This window comes from Myotis myotis, unplaced genomic scaffold (genome assembly GCF_014108235.1).
Source record: "Myotis myotis isolate mMyoMyo1 unplaced genomic scaffold, mMyoMyo1.p scaffold_m19_p_4, whole genome shotgun sequence".
Classification (NCBI taxonomy): Eukaryota; Metazoa; Chordata; class Mammalia; order Chiroptera; family Vespertilionidae; genus Myotis; species Myotis myotis.
The window spans coordinates 10,723,024-10,748,759 of NW_023416346.1; the positions used below are offsets into that span (position 1 = coordinate 10,723,024).

The 25,736-nt window shown below is 43.3% G+C and overlaps 1 protein-coding gene across 3 annotated transcripts in view; it reads right to left on the bottom strand.

Moving 5' to 3' along the window:
• Positions 1-8,846: 8,846 nt before the first annotated feature.
• Positions 8,847-25,736, bottom strand: part of VAMP7 (vesicle associated membrane protein 7) — a 37,543-nt gene continuing 20,653 nt past the window's right edge. The window contains exons 6-8 of one of the 3 annotated variants that reach the window (XM_036304899.1): positions 15,250-15,317; positions 13,708-13,800; positions 8,847-10,689 (exon numbers count right to left, since the gene is read on the bottom strand). In XM_036304899.1, coding sequence (XP_036160792.1) covers positions 10,621-10,689; positions 13,708-13,800; positions 15,250-15,317 — 230 coding nt within the window. In that variant the 3' untranslated portion in view covers positions 8,847-10,620. Of the gene's footprint in view, positions 10,690-13,707; positions 13,801-15,249; positions 15,318-20,982; positions 21,289-25,736 lie in introns of those variants that run through there. The other 2 variants (XM_036304900.1, XM_036304901.1) reach the window with 2 other exon arrangements.

Sequence of the window (25,736 nt, forward strand, 5' to 3'; positions counted from 1 at the left end):
ACGCTGAGAGTGAAAGAGAACTGTGGTTAAGACTGCTAATGGGAAAGCGGACAGCGCGCAAGAACAGATGGCTATAGTAAACCGAAAGAAGGAAACCGAGACTCAAAAGGACATCGTAGAAACAAAACAACTAACAAATTTACAAAGCCTTATGAGATGCTCTTTAGAAGAAGTAATGAATACGCAATAGAAACCGAGTAACAGATGATACAGTACCGATGAGCTCTCCCTGCTGACTACCCATGGCTCGACTGTGGCTTTAAAATTGAATACCTTCAGCCAAGTGTGTAAACTTATCCTATATACCGTAATAAAAGGGTTATATGCCAATTGTCTCCTCGACAGGGAGTTTGACCAGAGTTCGACCAGGGTTGGGCCGGCATGCCAACCACCTACAGCCCCTCCCCCGTCCCTCTCTGAAATCAATAAAAAAATATATTTAAAAAATTAAATCAATAAAAATACATTTAAAACAAAGAAGTGGTCAGAGGTTGACTGAGAGGAAGACCCAGCATAATTGAAAAATGATGGAAAGAGACTGAGATTAAGGAAGGGTAAGGAGGGCCAACAAAAAGTGCCAAAGCTGATGAAGGAGAGGAGGGGTGAGAGCTGGCACGAAGCAGGTAATGAATGACGGAGTGAAGAAGTGATAGGGAGGAAGAGAGAGGAAAGAGGGAGCGGGGGAATTGACCAGGAGCAGGAGCTCAGTTCTGTCAGAGACTGAAGACATGGGAGGAAAAGAGTGAACCTTGAACCTAGTAGGTGGAAATGGACATTGACCAAGAATGATGGAGACAGCCAGATGGTGATGGAAAATGATGAAACTTGACGGAGATGGTTGGATAGAGATGGAAATAATGGAGAATACAGGATGCGGGGTGTTGAGCTGTCACCAGCCTATGGTTGCTGACTGTGTGCATGGCCTGTGGGTGTGGGATCTCTTGGGGGTATCTTGGCTGAATCTTCACTCTTTTCCCATATATCCCTTTAGCCCCCCCCCCCGCCCCGCCCCGGCCCCAGCCTGAAGTTCCCACTCCAGGCCATCCCTCCGAACCTGACAGGGCAAAGCTGATGGACCATATCCCAACCCCCAGATAGGTCCCGCTACCACAGCTGTGGCAAGGGGTGGGGAGGCCTGTTCCAGAAAAGCTGCCTGAGAAGCCTGGTGTTCAGCTCCTACTGAAAATATTCTACCTGGAGTTGAGTCCCCAAGCCCCTCCAGCCCCAGCCCCCAGGCCAGAGCTCGGGATCGCAGTCTGGCTGGTGCAGGCCTCTCTGTGTTCTTCTCATACCCAAATTTCTGCTATCAGACTGGGTTCCTCTTGATTAGGTCCTCTGGGCTGCCCCTTTTACGTGCAACATAAATCTTTTCGTTTTTTAAAGCAAGGTTGGGGATAGAGAGTGCGGGGGTGCTATTCTTTGTTGTTGTTAATCCTCAGCGGAGGATACTTTTCTATTGATTTTTAGAGAGAGTGGAAGGGGGAGAGACACACAGAAACACCGGGGCGAGAGAGACGCATGAATTGGTTGCCTCCCGCACGCATCCCGAGCAGGGCCTGGGATCAAGCCTGCAATCGAGGTACGTGCCCTTGACAAGGAATCGAACCTGGGACCTTTCAGTCGGAGGGCCGATGCTCTATCCAGTGAGCCAAACCGGCTAGGGTCACATGCAAAATATATCTTTAGTTTGCACCCCACTGCCCCCAGATGTGGTGACTGACATAGGCTGTATAAGCACAGTTAGTTCAAAATCTGACCTGGGGAAAGTAGGGAGTCAAGAGGGGAGGGTGGCATAAGGTGTGCATAGGTGAGAAGGCAGTTGACTCAGGGTGGGCCAAGCCCTGGGCCAGGTTTTGCCTGAGGACTCCACATTCCAGTGGGAAGTTTCCAGATCACAAATAACTGAACCTGGGGCATGGCGGTAGGTCTGACACATTCTTCATTGGTTCAGAAGCCTTTGCAGAGAGAAGAGCTTTTTGACACAGACAATGGGGCGGTGAGGGCCTATGAGGGGGACAGGAGCGGGCTAGAAGAGGTTAATGGGGAAAAGAGGGGAACCTATGCAATACTTTCAACAATAAATTTTTTTAATATGAGCTACAAATTTTTCAAAATATATTTTTATTGATTTCAGGGAGGAAGGGAGAGGGAGAGAGATAGAAACATCAATGATGAGAGAGAATCATAGATTGGTTGCCTCCTGCACCCCCCCCCCACACACACACACTAGGGATCGAACCCGCAATCCAGGCATGTGCCCTGACCGGGCAGTCCGCAGGCCAGTGCTCTATCCACTTAGCAAAACCGTCCAGGGCAACAATAAAGATTTTTAAAATGGAGAGAGGAGCTTTTCCTGAAAAACTTACATTCTGGTGTTATTCCTAAGATGAACACTAGATGGCAGCACACAAGAGCTTGTTTATCCTGATGACCTCTACTCCGATGTTATTCCCAAACTGTACACCAGATGGCAGCAGAGAATAACCTTTTCTGGTCACTTGCACTCCGGTGTTATTTCCACAATGCACACTAGATGGCAGCAAAGAGCGTTTCCCTGCCTTAGGGGCTCTGCCCACTTGGCTTTCAAGTGAGAATCCAGATCCTTGGTATTAAGCTCACTTTGAAATAACTCTGCTTTAGGCTCGTCACATGCTTTATCTCACCTACTGTCCCCATGTCCCAGATGAGACAGAGGCAATTATTTACGTCCATTTTACAGGTATTTCATCTGAAGACTGATTCTAACAGTCTGAAGCCCAGAACTGAACCACAATGGCCAAGATGGGCCAGAAGAACATGCACACACAATATCGTGGACAAACAGAAGAATCCGAATAGTCTTTGCAGCTTTGGGTGGAATCTTGGTCATTGTTCTTGAATCTTGGTTGAATCTTGGTCATTGAATCCAATCTGCACATAACAGAATGGTTCAGCTTGCCATGCACTCGGGCTGGTTTATGGGGTGGGTCCAGGGCAGGCTGCTGGGGGCAGATCCAGACCCCTATAACAATGACTTCCCAACTTCTACACCCTGCCTGGCCTCTGGCCTTTTATTTATTCTTAAAATGTTTTTATTACTTCAGAGAGGAAGGGAGAAGGAGAGAGAGATAGAAACATCAATGATGAGAGAGAACCATTGATCGGCTGCCTCCTGCACGCCCCACACCGGGTATCGAACCCGCAACTCGGGCATGTGCCCTGACTGGGAATCGAACCGTGACCTCCTGGTTCATAGGTGGATGCTCAACCACTGAGCCACGCCCGCCGGGCAAGTTTTCTGGCCTTTTAAAATCTGTTCTTTGGTCCAGAACACTGGGCTGCTTCTACCCTTGATTCCTTCTGATGTTGCAACTGACAAGAGCTTCCTAGCTGCTCAGAAAGGAGTCTGGGGTGGAGGTTTCCTTATGGGGGAATGCCTGAGCCTCAGACAAACAGAGCTGAGCCCTAGCCAGTTTGGCTCAGTGGATAGAGTGATGGTCTGCGGACTGAAAGGTCCCAGGTTTGATTCTGGTCAGGGGCACATGTCTGGGTTGTGGGCTCAATCCCCAGTGTGGGACGGGTAGGAGGCAGCCGATCCCTGATGCTCTCGCATCATTGATGTTTCTATCTCTCTCTCCCTCTCCCTTCCTCCCTGAAATCAATAAAAAATATATTAAAACAAAACAAAACAAGAAACACAGAGCTGACTATTGGCCCTACCACCCACTAGCTGTGTGACCTTGGAAAGGCAGTCTCCTCACCTGGCACATGGTGGACAATGGGTTAGGGTTAGGGGTTAGGGTTAGGGTTAGGGTTAGGGTTCATAACATATACATTAATAAGAACTTAATTGGTTCTCCGTAGATGTTCAGAAAAGCACCAAAAGCCAACCAAATCCACCAAAAAATGGGATTTCCTTGACCCTAGAAGTTATCACCAGGATTTCAAGACTCATTCTCATGGCCTTCTTCAGACTGTCCCACATGGGGACAATCGCTCCCTCTCAGGGTGGCTGTGAAGATTCATGAAGTAGCGTGTGTTAGCTTCTGCCCAAATTTATTGAATTTATTGGGATGGCACTGGTTAACAAAATTATACAGGTTTTAGATGCACAATTCTACAACACATCAGCACTCACTCTCCCTTCTTAGTCCTTTATCTTTTATGGGGCCAGAGAAATACAAAATGTAGCAGTCTCCTTTTTTACACAATAAGCTCTTCTATTAGTGTCCAAATAGCCAAAGCCCTCCAAGTCCTCTTTTTTAAAATATATTTTTTTATTGATTTCAGAGAGGAAGGGAGAGGGAGATAGAAACATTAATGTTGAGAATCATTGATTGGCTGCCTCCTGCACACTCCCTACTGGGGATGGAGCCAGCAACCCCGGGCATGTGCCCTGACAGGGAATTGAACTGTGACCTCTTGGTTCATAAGAGGATGCTCAACCACTGAGCCTCGCCAGCCGGGCCTAACTCTTGCATCTGTGCTAGCTTTACCCTCAGGATAGTATTAAGCACAGCCTCTTGCTGGTCTATGCATGCCTGCTCCTCTTCAAAGACATGGTCCCTGTCTCAGCCCAGGCCAGCATCCCCTCTGCTTCCTGTCCCTCTCCCATCCAACCCCCACACTGTGACCAGTTTGATCTTTCTAAATTACGGATCTAATCCAGTCACTTCGTGTTTACTGTATAGGACTCCTAACAGGTCCCCCACTCCCCCAGCCTAAAGAATAAAGTCTCTATCAGCACAGCATTGAGACTCAGGCCAGTTTCTTCTCCTGGCCTCATTCCCATCATACCACCCAATTCAGTCGCCCACCCGGTCCCCGCTGTCAGCATTAACCTCTCTCTCTGGTTGGACGATTAGTAAGGGCTTTAACAGATGGAGGCGCCAGCATCAAGACTGAGCCTGCATGTGGGAACCTCAATAAAATATAGACTGCAGTGAATAATAAGGCATCTGTATTTGTCCATTAATTGTAACAATTCTATTAAAAAACCAGAAAGACAGGAGAGGTTAAAAGTGAAATAAGTCCTAGCTGGTTGCTCAATGGTTAGAGCACTGGCCCATGGACCAAAGGGTCCCGGGTTTGATTCTGGTCAAGGGCACATACCTCGGTTGCAGGCTCGCCCCTGGCCCTGGTCACGATGTGTGTGGGAGGCAACCAATCGATGTGTCTCTCTCACATCGATGTTTCTCTCTTTGTCTCGCCTCCTCCCTTCACGCTCTCTAAAAATCAATGGAAAATAGCCTTGCGTGAAGATTCACAACAATAAAACAATGACATAAGATGAACGTATGGAATCGAACTGGAAACCTAGAGGAAATGGGCGATTTCCTAGTAAAACTAAACACGAGGAAACTGGACCCTAAAATAAGGGCAATACGATCAGATGAATTCCACATCCAGGGCCCCCCCCCACCCCCCACCGCTGGTTCTCCTCTCACTGTTTTGGGGTTTCCCTCTCCCAGAATGGAGAGCAGGGACAGAACTGTTCAGCAGCTCCCCTAAGATTCAACCCCACACATGTCTTCATCTCCCCGAGCTGAGCCTGCCCAGTGAGAACATCGTACTGGAGGGAGTCTCATGGACCCCCCCCCCCCCTTTTTATTGAATTTATTGGGCTGACACTGGTTGACAAAATTATACCAGTTCCAGGTGCACAATTTCACATCTCGTCACCTGTACACTGCATTGGTGCTCACCACCCTAAGTCAAGTCTCCTTCCATCACCATTTATCCCCTCATACCCGCCTCTACCTCCCTCCGCTCCCCCTCCCCCTGGCAATCCCCACACTTGTTCGTGTCCATGGTTGTTTTCCTTTTGATGATTTCACCCAGATGTGGGATCTGATGAACAGAGTGAACTGACAAGCAAAACAGAGACAGGCTCACAGACAGAGAGCAGGCTGACAGCCGTGACGGCAGCGAGCTGGGTGGGGCGGGTGGAGGGATTGAGCACAAAGTCTCTGGGATTATTAATTCTGATATGTCAGCTCGGGCTTTTTTGATTGCTAGCAACCGGACACACTAACGAAAGTCAGAGAAATTCAGTGTTTAAAGAGGTAGCAATAAATGATGACTCGCAAGGGGTTAAGTTGAAGAGTGGGATAGGACCTGACAGGCCTGGGTTCTCACACTCTTGCAGTGGAACCTGGTCCCTCTCCAATCTCCATCCTACTAAGTGCCTTGGGGGGGGGGTGCTGTTCACAGGCACAGCCTCTCCCCCCACATGGAGAGTGTTCAGCAACGCTGGGCTGACCCCCACTCACTGGGAAGGGGTTCTCCTTCCCTTGGGATCCATGAAAAGTCACAGCTTTAAAATGCCAGTTGGGCCCAGTCAGGGTGGCTCAGTGGTTGAGTGTTGACCTATGAACCAGGAGGTCATGGTTCGATTCCCGGTCAGGGCACATGCCCGGGTTGTGAGCTCGATCCCCAGTGGGGGTGCGTGCAGGAGGCAGCCGATCCATGATTCTGTCTCATCAGTGATGTTTCTCTCTCTCCCTCCCTCTCTGAAATCAATTAAGAAAATATTTAAAAAAATTAAATGCCAGTTGGGTACTGAAATATCAGGGGAATCACTTTGTAAAGTATATGATTGTCTAACCACCACACTGTACACCTGAAACTAATACAAAATAAAACTGAATGAAAAAAATAAGTAAAAATAAGAATATCAAACATTCCCTTTGGCCAGGTTTGGGTCACATTCTCATCCTGGAACCTATCAGAGCACCCAGAGTATGGATTGGCTCGGTGTGGGTTCAGCCCTTTCGAACTGTTTAGACTGGAAGCAGGTGAGGAATTCCCACAGGAAAGCGGAGGTGCTGGATTTGGGCATGAGAACAGCTTGTGGGTTGAGAAAAGCAGATTCCACACCACCGATGGCCCACTGCGGAGGTATGGAATCTGAGGCCCAAGAAGGAAGGGGTTCACTTAGGGTCAGGAGCTCAGCCACCCATCTGGCTCTCTCTGTCCTCCCACAATGGCAAGAAGCAACTGCACTTGCTGAAAAGGCAACGTTGTTGTTCGTGGTACACTCAAAGCTTCTGTCTTTGGAAAAGAGATACATTAAAAATCACAACATATTTTGGATTCAGATGTTTTTAATAAACAGCAAGAATCCAAAATAATTTTGTACAATGTATCCTGACCAAAAGAAGGCTTTAACCTATCTGAATAGCCTTTCTCTGTGAGATCAAGGAATTAAATTGATATAGTGAAGGGCTATGGGAACAACTTGGTTTTCCTGGTCTGGTACCATGGCTCTTGCCAGAAGCTGGGAGCTTCATAGAAATTCCTCTCCCTGTACCCTATTAGGATTATGTTTTTCCAGTGAAATGAACGTGTGTGAGACCTGGAAAGCAGAAGGGAAGTGGAGGCTAATAGTCTGATGGTTATGGCGATCAGACATGAAGATGCTGAGGTGCCTGGTGTACCCCAGCTTTTTCTCAATTGCCTTCACTCCATATCCAGCTCATCCTCCTGATGACTGACCCCGTGACCCATTTGAGTGCAAGTCAGGTACTGGGCATCAGGTCTACTGAGGCTGTGGCTTCCACACACCTTTCCACGTCAATCTTCACAACCACTTTGGCAAATAGATACATAGCAATCCTCCGGTTTCTCAAGCTCCAAGCTGTCCACCACCGCCATGCTTAGCACAGTTCCTGATTCCTTGATGGCTCCCTCTAGGCCAGCGGTTCTCAACCTGTGGGTCGCGACCCCTTTGGCGGTCAAACAACCCTTTCACAGGGGTTGCCTAAGACCATCCTGCAAATCAGATATTTACATGACGATGCATAACAGTAGCAACATTACAGTTATGGAGTAGCAACGAAAATAATTTTATGGTTGGGGGTCACCACAACATGAGGAACTGTATTAAAGGGTCGCGGCATTAGGAAGGTTGAGAACCACTGCTCTAGACCTTTCCTTCAGTGTCACACACCTGTGTAAACTTGATTCCTGCATTAAGCCACTCATTTCCGTAACACTTGTCTTGGCTGTTTTCCCCATTGAATACGAACTGAATCACCACCGCCACTCACCCCCTTTATTCTTCTTGAAAAGATGGAAATGTCAGAAAGAGACCTGCTTCTGATGTAGAACATTGTGTGTGTGTCGGGGGGAGGGGGGGGTCTAAGGCTGCTGTTATTGTTGTTGCATCTATTTCCATCACCATACCCTGGGAAGCAACTCAATTCCGTCGTCAGTCTCAAGGTCAGGAAGGATAGGTACGCGCAGAGCTAAGCAGGGAGAAACCATTATCTGATGGAAGCCGTATCCATTCATTCTGAAGGAAACGTATGGATTGTGACCCTGTTTGACCTTGTGGCCAAGGGTTTGAGGTAGAGAGACATACTTGTAATCCCTGGGGTTCTTTTGTTATGTCTCAACCGTGGTCTCAGGATGATGGTTGTGGAGGCTGCATGGCCATTTCAGGATCTTTCATTGCTTTCAGTATGACCTACCATATTTTATTAATAAGTTCTTTGTGCCTTGGTTTTGTAGAAATTTGATAAACCCAAGACCATGCTATTGTTCTGTACTGAAAGGCTACAAGTCATACGTTTTATACATTTTTAAATTGATTTTAGAGAAACATTGACGTGAGAAACATTGATTGGTTGCCTCCTGCATGTGCCCTGACTGGGGATCGAACCCACAACCTGTGTATGTGCCCTGACCTGGAATCAAACCGACTACCTTTTGGTGAATGGGACGATGCTCCAACCAACTGAACCACACCAGCCAAGGTACAAGCCATACTTCTTAATGTATTTTCAGCATAAGTAAAATACCTTTATTCTGTAAACTATGGCAAATGTCATTGCAAGAAATGAGATTCCAGGAAGAAATTCTAACACAAGCAACTCATCAGATTACTCTGAAATTTTATTAATGCCTTCAGTTTGTGCATCATTCAAAACAAGATATGTGCTTTTAAAAGCATTCTTACACATAAACAGATCAAGGGACTGTTGAGGAATTTATCCCTAAAACATGCACATCAGTTCTTTTCAGTTGTGTACAAGAAAGGGAAGTAACTTGTAAGTCTTTTTCTTTGGATTAAAGACATTTGGAAGTTATTATTCAGGAATGCCAGCTGTTTTCCTGGAACAGATGTGTTTCCCAATAGGAAATGCTGATGTAATTAAAAGGCCTTAGTGTTGATAAACAGGACTGGAAAAACATTCGTGCTTTGTCTGATCACCAGGAAGACTTCCAGGGGCCCTAACGTACATGTCAAAGAAATGAATCCGGTAGCAGGAATCGAACGGTTTAGATTGAAAAACAGGTAGCGTGAGCCAGATTATGTGACATATATATATATTCAAGGCACATGACGAGGCTAAACAGGTGGCTGGGGTTTATTGACCAAATTTGTTCTTTTGTTGGGAAAATAATCAAATGTAATTTAATTTCCGTTTCCTGGCACTTTTTGATAAATGCAATTAGATCTTGGGCAGCAAATGTCCTTTCAGATACACATTCAAGGTGCATACCAGCTAACAGATGTCAGAGTAGCCAAAACAGTAGGACTCCAGTTTTCTCACAGTGCATTTCAATGAACGCCAAGCTGTCTTGTATTGTTTCTAGACCTCATCTTTCCTACTCTCATTTCACAAAAGGATTATTCAAAACGAGGTAGCTGAGGAACTGACGAAACCACAAAGGATGCCCAGACTGTTATTCAACAGCAAACCCTGGAGTTGACCGTTGACTATGTTCTGCTTGGGATTTTCCCAGACTGGCAAACAGTCCCCACGCTACCTCCCTTTGTCCAGCAAACATGCCAACATATTCGCCGTGATTCTCTTCTTCTTTGGCGTCCCTCCATGACGTATCCCATTAACGATACAGGTGCTCTAAATAGCAACTGAAGAAGAACATATAAACAACATAACCTTCAAAAACATTGACACTAGCCTCTTCTCAACTCAACTGTGATGGGGAAACAGAGAGGATCAGGCTCTGCGAGGTCTGTTAATGGTCAGAGCTTTCTTCTGGAAAGTGAATACTAGGAGGTCAAAGATGATTCCCTGTGCTTCTAATGGGCTAGCAAAAGGTTCCCCATCTGATGAGATAAAGTGTCTAATACTTCACCTGCCCGGGCTCCTAGAAGCAAGCAGCACCAGCAGTGTCATTACACTTGCCCAAATAACAATGAGTCTCCATGTATATCGTTTTGGAGCACCTAAAACCCTTCAAGAACAACAAAAACGAAGATGAGATGTTAGCAATACTATCTGTGTCTCGCACACTTCTGCGTGCGTGCACGAAACGCGCCTATAGTTACAGGAGCTAGCTCCCAGGACTGGTGCTTTCTGCCTTGGTGATAGCTCTGTGCAATTACAAACAAAAATATTTCTCTAAGGGGATGACAGTAGTTAACCAAAGAAAGAAACAAAAAGCCCATTAAGGCTACTGCTGCAATGAATGGCTCAATGTGAAGTGTATTGGAATAAATTGGTTGACAGGACAGAAATCAATCTGGATGCATAGAACAAGATTATCAACAGAAAAAGAAAGAGGAGGGTTCAAGAGACTGGCAGACACCATCTGTCAGTATGAAAAGGCTTAAGACGCGTGGAACTTTTAACTTCTTGTTCTTGCATGTCCTTGGTTAACTTGTCTTTATTTCTTCACGCAGTTTGGCCATGTAAACCCACCACAGAGAGGTGACACGATGATATAGATGAACACCTGGAGGGAGGAAGGAGGCAATTTTATTTTCTTGAATCTATCATAGGCTCCTAAATAATATATAAAACACTGGAAAGACCAACAAATACTTGTCCTATCAGAGTAGTAGTTATGCAATAATACAATACACTAATCTAGTATTTTCAAAGCTAGATGTTGAATTAAAACAATCTGTTCTGATATAATTCTCACCGAATTTTTAAAAAATGTTTTCATTGGTCTTTAGAGAGAGAGAAAGGGAGAGGGAGAGAGAGACAGAAACATCAACAAGAGAGCAACATCGATCAGCTGCCTCCTACACGCCCCATACTGGGGATCAAGCTTACAACCCGGATGGGTGCCCTGACCAGGAATCAAAGGGGTTCATAGGTCAACACTCAACCACTGAGCGACACCAGCTGGGCAATTCTCACTGATTTGAATTCCACTACGCTTTCTTCAGTGGGAGAGAAAGCAATGGGATTGTTTCTCTTTACCAGAAACTAGAAAGAATCCATTTATATAACCAACTCTTACTGATACATCATTAATAGTCATAGAGATCACAAATAATAATTCCCTCTAAGTATGATTTTACTATTAAGTACATCCTTAGTCTTACACACGGATCAGTTTTTCATTATTAGGATAAAAATGAAAAAGCATAAGTAATACATTTATATTACCTACGAGCAAGAATGTTGTTACTAACCTTTCAGTGGATAATGACACAATAATCACAATGACCAAATCAAAGGCAAGCTGATGATAAAAGAAAGCAAAAACACTAGCCCTCTTATAGATGTGTTCGCTCTTTAGAATACTGTAATTTGAAATCATGATATGTATATTTTTATCTAATTGGGGTGACACTGGTTCCCAAAATCATACAGGTTTTAAGTGTACATGCTTGCTCACGTTACTACATTCCAAAAAATAGATTTATTTTAGACATTAGGTCCACTGTATTAAATTAGTCATTTTGTTTGGCTTTAAATTACATTTTGAGACCTTTAAGTGACTGATTTAATTATTTACATGCTTGGGGAAAAAGTTGATAAATTCCCCCTCCCAAAAGTCATCAAAGTGTTTTGCCTTACTTCTCTACCAATGTTGGGGGGTGGTTTACAGAAAATTCTGGTTATTAATGAATAGAGTAAACCCCTCACATCATGTTCATTCACACACACACACACACACACACACACACATCAAGTTCCAACTTGATATAAAGTTGCTTGCCAGATGAAAATATAAGGACTTTTAAAGCTCAAGTACAATATGTTAGGTGAAAACACCTTTTGGCAAAGATTGGTATTGCATGTAGAGTACTGTTCTGCATGTAATAAGTAATCAATAACTATAATGTGAATTGAACAACAAACCAGCTTCATAAATTCATCTAAATTCCCAGAGCAAAGAAGAAGGAAGAAAAAAAAAGCCGAGGAGCCTAGAATGTGCCACCTGAGGATCCTGAGCAAGAAGACATTGAAGGCCATGACGTACCCGGCCGGCATGGCTCAGGGGTTGAGTGTTGAGCTATGAACCAGGAGGCCATGGTTTGATTCCTGGTCAGGGCACATGCCCAGGTTGCGGCTCGATCCCCAGTGTGGGGTGTGCAGGAGACAGCCAAACAAAGATTCTGTCTCATGACTGATGCTTCTCTCTCTCTCTCCCTCTCCCTTCCTCTCTGAAATCAATCAAAACATATTTTAAAAAAGAAATGAAATAAAAAATAGCTATATAATTTCTATAAAAATAAAAATCCCATTACATATAAACAACTATATCTCTGGGAGGTCAGTTTTATGTGTCAACTTGGGTAAGGTACAGTGCGTTGCTTTCTTCTGCACATGTGATTAAAACTCATAATCAGTTGACTTTCAGGCTGGTTATCCTACATAATCTGAACGAGCCTGACTCAATCAGCGAAAGGGCCTTCCGAGCAAAGCTGAGGTTTCCTTGATGAAGAAGGAATGCCGCCGGCGATTTACAGCTTGCTTCTTCCTGCGTCAGAGGGCCAGCCTGCCCTTCCTCACAGCCTGCCCGACAGATGTGGGACTTGCCCAGCTGGCGCCCACCGTCACGTAAGCTATGCAATTCCCCGCGCTATCGCTCTGATTATACATCCAGAGAAATCCCCGGATAGGATGCATTTGTGAACAAACAAGTTCCGTGAAAAACAAGTTAAACTTTTTCGTTCTTAGAAATTGACAACATGATTATAAAAAATAAATAAATCAGAGGTGGATAGCAGAATGAACAGAGCTAAAAGTAAATTTATTTTGTTGGAAGAGCTAGCAAAATGATTCTCCTGGAATGTAATGCAAAAAGGAGTTTAAATATACTAGAAAGGTTACTATACATGCAGGATAGTGCAAAGAGGTCCAATATCTGTTCACTTAGGGCTGCCAGTAGGAGAATGGCACATAGACTAATTTCTACTTATAGATAAGAGAACTACTAAATAAATATTAGGAAACTGAACTCATCATGCATTAAAAATACTACATAATAACCCCTTGGTATCAATCCCAGAAATAAAATAGTTAATTATAAATGCATTTATTACTGTAATTCAATACATTAATATTAAATGTAAATAGTTACATTATCAATTCATTGGGTAGAGAAATATCATTTCCTAAAATTAAATGCCTATTCCTGATCAAAAGTTTTAGCAGTCTAGAGATAAAACGAAAGTTCTTTAACTTGACAATAAAAATCCAACAAGTATTCATAGTAAATGTCACTCTTCTAAATTAAATATTAGAAGCATTTCATTTAAAACCAAGAACTAGCCTGGCAGTGGGTCAGTGGTTAAGCATCGACCTATGAACCAGGAGGTCACAGTTCAATTACCAGTCAGGGCACATACCTGGGTTGTGGGCTCGATCCCCAGTGTGGGGTATGCAGGAGGCAGCCGGTCAATGATTCTCTCTCACCATTGATGTTTCTCTCTCCCTCCCTTCCTCTCGGAAATCAATAAAAATATATTTAAAAAAATAAAATCACATGCAAAAAAAGACAAAAACTTACAATGGATACGATGATAATGATGACAGTAAGCTTGAGATTCTTCATACACATGGCTCGGGCAAGATTTCTGCTGGTTGTTCTGAAGGTAACAGACTAGAAAAAAACATGAATTGTTTGAACCCTGGCACTAACTATATGGTTGATTTGCAGCAATACCTCCAAAATGTTTACTTTCATTCATTGTTTTGTCCCAGTGTTCTTTACCCCTTCCCTCTCTTCCCCGGTAGAGACGGTCATTCATAATCATTAGTTCCCCAAAGCAGGACTCTGCCAGGTCTATGGTAAGCAGTATAAGCCCTCTTCACACCCCAGCAATGGGTTTCAAGTGAGTCATTACAGAACCCTGGGGTTTTTTATTCCTATATGGCGCCACCCTTCCTCCAATTACCACGTGCTTTGATGAAAAAACTGTTATCCTTCTAAGACCTACTGTTAACCAATGTTCCTGTAAAATAGCAAACAAAATATTTAAATAGCTCTTACTCTGTAACAGACACTGTCAGGCACTTTGCATACATTGCCTTATTTAAGCCTCAAAACATTGTGAAGCAGGTACATCTCCATTTTACAGATAATGACCGAGGCACAGTTAAGTAACTTTCCTAAGGTCACACAACCAGGAAGAGGCAGAGATGGGATTCAATCCTAGGGAGCTGGACTCTAGAGCTTGTGCTATTAAGTACTGCGATCCCGCGGCTGGTGAGCATGAACATGAGCGCTCACTGATCTGCTTCAAGGTGTAAACCTCCACTCTGCAGTTACATTTGTAATCATATATCCATCATCTCCCTCACAACCTTCATCCACTAACCAGATGGAGAACGCCAAGGCACACGTCACTGTAGCATAAGTAGGTCACGGGGACACACTGACTACTTTAAGGCTCAGTGGCCCTTCCCAATCCCTGCCTCTTGCTTGATATAAGGAAAGCTCAAGATGTCACAGTAGCCCAATCAGTGTGGCTCAGTGGTTGAGTGTTGACCTATGAACCAGGAGGTCACGGTTTGATTCCCGGTCAGGGCACATGCCTGGGTTGCGGGCTTGACCCCAGTGTGGGGCGTGGAGGAGGCAGCCGATTGATGATGTTTCTCTCTCTCTAAAAAAAATCAATAAAATATATTGATTAAAAAAATAAAGATGTCACAGTAAGCAAGAAAGTGACTGCAACTGTCCAGATTTCAGGATTCGTACTGGGTCTTAAGTGGCCTGAAAACGTCTTTTTTCATGTTTTATAAAACCTACAGAGAACAGATTGGTATGTGCAGTTGAGGTGCTAACTGATGTAGGCATCAATCCAAAGCTTGAAAAATTGTTTCTGTAAACTGAGGAGGTTTTCCAAACCGAAGCTTCCTTAGTGGCTATTAATGGTTGTGGCTCTTTTTCTATGCCTCATTGTTATCCTCGTAATCATAATGTAATCACATAAATAGGTCAGAACAAAACACACTACAGTATGGAATTTAAGACATTTCCCCTTTAAGTTAGCCATCAACCACTTCTGTACTTTACTTCCTGAAAAATACGATCATATCCTGTACTTACCGAATCCACGAGATTTTCTGTTTTATCTATCAATAGTTCCAATCTTTCTCCTCGCTGAGCTACCAGGTCTGAAAATGTCGGAAAAACGGAAAATAACATGTTTATATTAAAGACGTGCTATTTTTAATCTTTGCTTTAAGCCCAATCTGACTTTAATTATGGTTGGTCTGCTGGAGAGCTTACATTTACTAGAGAAGCACTTCTATGTTTAATTAATAAAATATATTAGTAAAGCTTATCAACTGAAGTGGGGGCTGGCGGGGTTTTTTTTCTGTAAAGGGGCCAGATCCTGAATATTTTAGGCTTTGTGGGCCAAACAGTCTCAGTCGCAATCACTCAACTCTGTCAGACAGGCAATATGTAAACAAATGGGCATGACTGTGTTCCAAGGAGACATTATGTGGAAAAATAGGCCAGATATGATCCATGGGATGTAGTTTCCAAACCCCTACATTAAGAGTATAATCTGAGAGTGAAAAAAGACACTGTTAAAGTGAGTGTTGGACACCGCGAGGACTGTGGTTTGAGGAGCTCCACAGACCCTCTCTCCAACAAAAGTCTGTATCTGGCAAAAATTATACAACAGCCCAGCTCAGTGGTTGAGTGTCAATCTATGAACCAGGAGGTCATGGTTCGATTCCCAGTCAGGACACATGCTGGGGTTGCAGACTCGATCCCCAGTGGGAGGGGGGGGGAGGGAGGAGGCAGCTGATCCATGATTCTGTCACCATGGATGTTTCTATCTCTCCCTCTTTCCCTTCCTCTCTGCAATCAATAAAAATATATTTAAAAACAAACAAACAACAACAACCATTTAAAGTCTCTGAGCCCTGGCTGGTGTGGCTCAGTTGGCTGGGCATCGTCTCAAGCACCAAAAGGTCGTTGGTTCGATTCCCATCAGGGCACATGCCCAGGTTGCAGGTCCTTGGTTGGTCAGAGTGCATACCAGAGGCAACTGATCAATGTTTCTCCCCCACATTGATGTTTCTCTCTCTTTATCCCTCTCCCTTCCTCTCTAAAACAAATAAAATATATTTAAAGTCTTTGAAAACTGTGACTGTCCTAAGGACATAACCAAATGAAGAAACATTTAGACAAGAAAAATCAACTAATTCTCGGTAAGAACAGTGAGAGTCTATGGCATTTAATCTATTACCTGCTCCATACGTCACTCAGCTCAGGGAGATGGAGGCTCTACTTCTGGCAAGTAAAGCCTGGGGATTGTCTTTCTCCTCAGGTCCCAGGCCAAGACTATACTCTCTCCCCAGGAGGGGGTAGTAGGGGCAAGTCACCACCCTTTCTCCTCCCACCCTGCCCCATCTAAGGCTTAATGATGCAGAAGCTCTACTCTGGCAAGGCATGTTAGAGAGGTCTAGGGCTCCAGTCCTCTACCTAGCCCCACCACACAGGGCAGAAGCTCTACCTCAGGTGGCAGGCCAAGAATACTGGACCTTGAGTGTCCCTGCCCCAACTCACTCCCAGGCTGGGAGAGGCAAGCCAAGAAGACCAGGGTTACCCAGGACTCCATAGACAGAGCAAGTGTGTCCCTCCAGAGAAGCAGTCACTGTCCTTCCCATTGATTTCAGAAAGGAAGGGAAAGGGAGAGAGAGATAGAAACATCAGCGATGAGAGAGAATCATGACCGGCTGCCTCCTGCATGTCCCCCACTGGGGATCGAGCCCGCAACCGGGGCATGGGCCCTTGACCAGAATCGAACCCAGGATCCTTCAGTCCGCAGGCCGACACTGTATCCACTGAGCCACACCAGCTAGGGCAAGAGCACAGGTTTTATTTGGAGCAGAGTGTGGGGAAGTGCAAGCCTAAGAGTGCTGTCAAAAACAATAGACATTTTAGCCTGGCCGGTGTGGCTCGGTGGTTGAGCATGGACCCATGAACCAGGTCATTGATTCCCAGTCAGGGCACATGCCCGGGTTGCAGGCTAGATCCCCAGTAGGGGGTGTGCAAGGAGGCAGCCGACCGATAATGATTTTCTCTCGTCATGGATGTTTCTATCTCTCCGTCCCTTTCCCTTCCTTTATAAAATCAATAAAGACATATTAAAAAAACAATAGAGATTTTGGAGGTAAGCAAGTAAGATGTCAGTGGTAGCATCATGAGAATCACAAGATAAACCACAGGCCAGGAGAAGTTTAACAGAGAGCTAAGAAAGAGACAGCTAAGAAGAACCATCTGAGGTAAGAAAAAATATCTAAGACAGCCCACAGAGACAAGGGAGCCCAAATCTAATTAGCTCAGACTGGAGACATTTAAGTCTAGGGAACTACTGGGAAAAAATAGAGCAATTAGCCTGCACTTCGTGAAGGTTAACAGCAGAGTGAGACACCAACAAAAGCAGACTAGCTAGAAGCATAACAGGAAGCCTGGCCAGTGTTGCTCAGTGGTTGACCGTCGACCTATGAACCAGAAGGTCACGGTTCAATTCCTGGTCGGGGCACATGCCCAGGTTGCAGGCTCGATCCCTAGTGCAGGGCGTGCAGGAGGCAGCTGATCCATGATTCTCTCTCATCATTGATGTTTCTATCTCTCCTTCCCCCTTCCTCTCTGAAATCAATAAAAGTATATTGAAAAAAAGAGGCATACCAGGGAGATTAAGAAAAGAGACAATCAAAACAGCCATGTCATTTCAGGGTGACTGTGTGTATGCCCAAGGTTGTTCCCTCGGAGAAGTGACATTAGAGGCTGAACACCATGGGAAAAACAAGACTTCAAACAGTAAAGCCCAGCACAATCGCTACACAAATAAACGAGCAAACCACAAACTCCGGGGTTTGGAAATCAGTATCCAGAGTTGCTGCAATATGTTATCTAAAGTGTCCAGTTTTCAACAAAAAATGGAGATAAGAAAACAAACAGGAAAGTGTGAGCCACAGACAGGAAAGAGAGCAGAGATTAGAAATGTACATTGGGGGGCTTAGCTGTGGGATTCAGGAATGGAATGAAATCAGAAATCAACAACAGAAGGAAAACATATGGGATGAGGTCAAAGCGGTGCACAGAAGGGAATTTATAGCAGGGAATATATAAGGAAATTAAACACCCACATTAAAGCGAAGATGTTAGAGACTGACTTGGGCCCCTCCCTCCACTAAATTCCTACACTGAAGCCTTGAAACCCTAACCACCACTAAGATGGTATTTGGGCATGGACCTTTGGGAGGTCATTAGGTTTAGATGAGAACGTGAGGTCTGTCTCTCTCTTTCTTCCTCTCCCTGCCTCCCCCCGCCCCCATTCAAGGACACCGTGACAAGGCAGCAATCTATAACCAGGAAGAGAGTTCTCAGCCAAGGGAAGGAAATAATACAGATCAGGGCAGACAAAATTAAATACAGAACAGAAAAACAATAGAGAAAACTAATTAAAACCAAAAGATTTTTTTTTTTTAAAAAAAATCAGCAACATTGACAAATCTGCAAAAACTAACCAAAGAGAAAAGAGGAAAGACTCAAATTACTAAAAGAATCACTATCAGCTTCACAGAAATTAGAGGGATCCTAAGAGAATACTATGAACAAGAGTATGTCAACACATTTGATACCTTAGACGAAACAGATAAATTCCTAGAAAGACACAAACCACCAAAACAGACTCGAGAGGAAGTAGATCTGAATCTGACCTACAACAAATTTAACACAGAACAGAGGCTGAATAAGTAATTTTTAAATTTTGCAACAAGAAGAGCCCAAATTTTCACAAACTCCTCCCAAAATAGAAGAGGAGGGAACACTTCGCAATTCATCCTAAGAGGCCAGTAATAGTCTGGCGTCAAAACCAGACAAGGACATCAGAAGAAAACAACAGATCAGTATCTCTTATGAACATAGACTTTAAAAAAATCTCCAATAAAATGCCAGCACATGAATCCAGCAATACATAAAAAGGCTTGTAGACCACGATACAGTGTCATTTATTTAAGAAATGCAAGGTTGATTTACTATCCCACATCAATGACTGCAATATACTGTATTCATAGAATAAGGGACAAAAACCGTATGATCATTTCAGTAGAGGCAAAGACGCACTTGACAAAATCCAACACCTTATCATTACAAATCACTCACCAAGCAGGAAATAGAAGGGGACTTGCTAAATCGGATAAAGGGCACCTAGTAGAGAACCACAGTTAACATCATACTTAATTGTGAAAGACTCCCTAAGATCAGGAATAGACAAGGATGTTTACTCTTGCCACTTTTTAAAAAAATAATTGTATTGATTTCAGAGAGGAATGGAGAGGGAAAGATAGAAACATCAATGATGAGAGAGAATCATTGATTGGCTGCCTCCTGCACACCCCCTACTGGGGGTCAAGCCCACAACCCAGGCATGTGCCCTGACCGGGAATTGAACCGTGACCTCCTGGTTCACAGGTTGATGCTCAACCACTGAGCCACACCAGCCAGGCAACTCTCGCCACTTTTATTCGACATTGTACTGGAGGTTCTAGAGTGGGCAACTGCATAGGAGAAAGAAAATGAAAGGCATCCAGATTATAAAGGGAGAATTAAACCTATCTTGATTTTCAGAATGTATGATCCTATATACACACAATCATAAGTAATCCACTAAATGCAGTAAAATGAGTTCTACAAAGCTGCATGATAGAAGATCAGCATATAAAAACCATAAGCAATGAACAATCCAAAAATGGAAGAGAAAAATTCCATTTACAATAGCATAAAAAAATACTTGAAAACAAGGCAAGAAGAATGTTAGAAAATACTATTAAAGAGAAATGATTCTGACACTTTGTCAAATGGTAAGGAAGACTTTATTCAAGACTCTAGCAGTAGGGGGTCAAGACTATCACAAAAGGGGAAAGATTGAGCTCAACTCTGAATATAAGCAGGACCAGTGGGCAGTGTGCTGTGATGGAATGGCACCTTGTCCAGGGGGGGTTCCCGCCTTGCACCCTGAGCTGCCAGGTTAGGTCCCAGGCACATGCAACCCTGACGTGGAATAAGTGGGTTGAAAAAGAATTTTACTTGTTTTTATTAATCTTTCTTAAATGTATGTGTAGCTCATGTTTATTTCAATGCTTGATATTCGAAGTGTTTGGGGTCTTTATTTAGAAGTTTGTTGATGATTTTGTGACCAAAATATGCCGTAGGAACTTATCTCTTGTTTATATCAATTAGCTTAAGGTAAAACTGGTTTCACTATACATTGTTTCTCTTAAAGTCACAGTTTCCGAGAACCTACTGACAACGTTAAGTGAGGACTTACTGTATGCCACTCAAAAATAAAAAAAATTAATTTGAAATGGACTAAAGACTTAACATTGGTGTTTGCAATATTTTTTAGACTACGACACCAAAACATAAGCCACCAAAGCAAAAGTCAACAAGTGGGGCTACAGCAAACTAAAAAGCTTCTGCACAGCAAAAAAAAAAACACCGCAACAAAATGAAAAGACGACTTACAGAATGGGAAAAACGTATTTACAAACCATATATCGGACAAGGGGTGTCCCAAAAATGTATACACACATTTTGAATAATTATAAAGGCAGCGTTTATTAAAATGCATTTCATTTTCAAAGTGGAGCTATCAGCTATTACAGTGTGTATACATTTTTTGGGACACCCGGTATATAAATAATTCCTATAACTCAGTAACAAAAACAAACAAACAAGCTGATTAAAAATGGACAGAGGAACTGAACAGATATTTTTCCAAAGACTTACAAATGGCCAACAAGTACATGAAAAGACACTCAACATCACTAATCATCAGGAACAAGCAAATCAAAACCACAGGGAGGGGCGGGGAGGCCACAGGTGGAGCCAGTCTGCTGCGTGGCCGCAGGCCGCCATGGGCTATCACCAGATTGATCAGCTGGAATGTGTTCAGGGCAGGCTCTGTGCCACCAGCCACGTCAGCCCCTCCTGGTCTCCCTCACGGCTAATCCCCAAGGCTCTGGGTCTCTGCTCTCCAGATCTCACCGCACCCTGCACAGCTCAAGGACAGGCAATGAAATCTGCAGATGCAAAGCAGTGTCAATAAAACCACCCTGGAGCCTGCAGAAAAGAAAAGAAAGAAAACGCGCATCTTTTGGAATGACGTCACCAAGAAGACAAGAGATACAAGCAAATGGGGGAAAAGGGAACCCTTTTGCTCTGTTGGGGGAAATGTAAATTGGTTCAGCCAGGTTTCTCAAACGATTAAAAATACCACCACCATGTGATTTAGCAATCCCACTTTGGGGTATACATTCAAAGGCAATAAAACAAAGGATTTTGAAGAGTTATCTGCACTCCCATGTTTACTGCAGCACTAATTCACAATAGCAGAGACATGAAAAACAACCGAAGTGTCCATTAATGGATGAATGATGGATGAATGGATAAAGAATATGTCACACACACACACACACACACACACACACACACACACACACACTTGAATGATGGATGAATGGATAAAGAATATGTCACACACACACACACACACACACACACACACTTGATTGATGGATGAATGGATAAAGAATATGTCACACACACACACACACACACACACACACACACTTGAATGATGGATGAATGGATAAAGAATATGTCACACACACACACACACACACACACACACACACTTGAATGATGGATGAATGGATAAAGAATATGTCACACACACACACACACACACACACACACACACTTGAATGATGGATGAATGGATAAAGAATATGTCACACACACACACACACACACACACACACACTTGAATGATGGATGAATGGATAAAGAATATGTCACACACACACACACACACACACACACACACTTGAATGATGGATGAATGGATAAAGAATATGTCACACACACACACACACACACACACACACACTTGAATGATGGATGAATGGATAAAGAATATGTCACACACACACACACACACACACACACTTGAATGATGGATGAATGGATAAAGAATATGTCACACACACACACACACACACACACACACTTGAATGATGGATGAATGGATAAAGAATATGTCACACACACACACACACACACACACACACTTGAATGATGGATGAATGGATAAAGAATATGTCACACACACACACACACACACACACACACACTTGAATGATGGATGAATGGATAAAGAATATGTCACACACACACACACACACACACACACACACTTGAATGATGGATTAATGGATAAAGAATATGTCACACACACACACACACACACTTGAATGATGGATGAATGGATAAAGAATATGTCACACACACACACACACACACACACACACACTTGAATGATGGATGAATGGATAAAGAATATGTCACACACACACACACACACACACACACACACACACTTGAATGATGGATGAATGGATAAAGAATATGTCACACACACACACACACACACACACACACACACAGGAATATTATTGAACCAAGGGAAAGAAGGAAATCCTGCCATTTGCAATAACAGGGGTGGATCTCGGGGCACTATGCTTAGTGAAATAAGCCAGCTTGAGAAAGACAAATATTGTATATTATTTATATATGGAATCTAAAAATGCCAAACTCGTAGAAACAGAGAGGAGAATGATGGTTACCAAGGGATGGGGGTTGGAGAAATTGGGGAGATGTTGTTAAGGGTACAAACTTGCAACGAGAAGGTGAATATGTTCTGGAGATCTAATGCACAGCCCACTCATTATAATCAACAACACTGTATTATATACTTCAAAATTGCTAAGAGACTAGATAGTGTTTCTCACCACAGAAAGTACTTTATGTGACAGAGATTAGCTACAGCTAAGGTGGTAATCACTGCAATATATAAATGTATCAAATCAATATGTTGTACCCCTTAAACTCACAGGATTTTGTATGTAAATTATATCTCAATAATGAAAAAAGAGGAGTGAGGGGATGGTCAGTGCATGGAAAATTACTAGGAAGTGAAACCAAGGGAAGGGAATCTTGCTAAACTGGCCTAAAGCATCTCTGTAAAGGGCAGGCCAAAGATTTACACATCAAAGGTAGGGGATGAGGAACTTTGGTCAGCTATCAAGGGTGATCAGATATCAAGGGTAGGGGATTGACTTAACAGGATTCTTTGCTAAAACTGGCTTAGGCAGGCCAAGGACAGGGCCCAAGGATGAAGCCTGGTCAAACAGAGGGCTCAGAGGAGCCTGTGTAACCTTTGGTCAAGCATAGTCTTTGTCACGTAAGACTTGTACACGGCAAACTACAGAACATCTTTAAAAAAAACTTCAAGAAGACCTAAATAAATGAAAAGGCATCTCATGTTCATGGATCAGAAGTTTAATATCCTGAAGCTGGCAATATTACCCAAATTGACCTACAGATTCAACACGAGCCCTATCAAAATCCCAGCTATTTTGGTTTCAGAAAAACTGACAAGCCTACCTTAAAATTCTCATGGAAATGATACTCAGGCTAGCCAAAGAGATCTTCAAAAAGAACAAAGTTGGAAGACTCATACTTCCTGATTTTAAAACTTACTACAAATCTACAATAATCATGATAGTGTGGTACTGGCCTAAGGATAGACACATAGTATTGGCACAGAACCAAGAGTCCAGGAAAACCATACATTTTGGCAAGGATGTGAAGAAACTGGAATGTGCATGCACTGCTACTTACTGGGAATGGACAATGGGGCAGCTATTTTAGGCAGGTCTGGCCTTATTTAACATGTGAAACATGCCAGGGGAGGAGGGTGGGGGCTGGGTGGAGGTGGGCAAAGGGGGGGAATGGGAGACATCTGTAATAGTGTCAACTATAAAAAAATTTTTAAGAATTAAATAAAAGCAAAAAATGTTAAACATGGAGGTCCCATGAAACCTAGTAATTCTACTCCTAGGTATATATCCAAGAGAAATGAAAATATATGCTCACACAAAAAGTTGTATACCAACGTTCATAGAAGCACTATTCATAACCAAAAAGCAGAAACCACCCAAATGTCCATCAACTAATAGATAAATAAAATGTATCAATACAATGGAATATTCAGCCATAACAAGGAATGAAGTACTGATGCATGCTAACCTCAAAATCATCATGGTAAGTGAAAAAAGCCACGATACAAAAGACCACATGTTACATGATTCCATTTATATGAAATGTCCAGAAAAGGCAAATCTATATAGACCAGCGGTTCTCAACCTGTGGGTCGCGACCCCTTTGGGGGTCGAACGACCCTTTCACAGGGGTCGCCTAAGACCACCAGAAAACACATATGTAATTACATATTGTTTTTGTGATTAATCACTATGCTTTAATTATGTTCAATTTGTAACAATGAAAATACATCCTGCATATCAGATATTTACATTATGATTCATAACAGTAGCAAAATTACAGTTATGAAGTAGCAACGAAAATTATTTTATGGTTGGGGGTCACCACAACATGAGGAACTGTATGAAAGGGTCACGGCATTAGGAAGGTTGAGAACCACTGATATAGACAGACAGGAGGTTAACTGCTGCTTAGGTCTGGAGTTTGAGGGGACTGTAAGTGGGTATAGGATTTCTTTTGGGGGGGTGATGAAAATGTTCTAAAATTGATTGTGGTGATGGTTGCACAACTCTGATTATAGTAAAAACCATTGGACTGAATACGTTAAATGGGTGAATTGTATGGTATGTGAATTGTATCTCAATGGCGCTGTTAAAAAATCAAAGGAAAATGTTTAGAAATGGTTTTGCTACATTTTTAATTTGTTGTTTCTGTTATTCTAAAAATAAACATTTAAAAGGAGTTGATTAAAAAGCTTCATTTTCTAGAAACATGCATCTGTAATCTATATATATAAAACCCTAAGCGACCTGTCAACCATTCGACCAGCTGATCATTTGACTGGTCGCTATAACGTGCACTGACCCCCAGGGGACAAATGCTCAACGCAGGAGCTGCCTCCTGGTGGTCAGTGCACTCCCACAGCGGGCGTGGCTGCAGTGGTGCGAGTGTCTCCTGCCTCCGCAGCAGCGCTACTGAGCTGCGATGGCTGCAGGCACAGGGGGGCTGGGATGAGCAGGAGTGGCACAGCGCCTGGCTCAGGCTGGGGCTCCTCCCTGGCCGCCTGCCACTTCACGCACTACTACATCCTTCGGGGGATGTTGGACTGCCAACATCCGACAGTCTGACATCCCTCAAGGAGTCCCGGACTGCGAGAGGGCACAGACCCCTCTGGTGCACGAATGCATGCACTGGGCCTCTAGTAAATAATATTATAGTTGGCTGCTTCCACTTTCAGGTAAAATAAATACATTCGTTGACAAAAAAAAAGAGGAACAGAGGAAGCTATTTTTTCAAAAGGTTCTCTAGACTGCATCTAGACATATAATTAAAATTAAAATCAATGAAAGGACATCACTTCAAATACCCAAGAGACATACACATCCAGAACCGCAAAAAATGTTTTTGCCTTTTGACTATTAATCCCATTCCTGGGAATTGAGCTT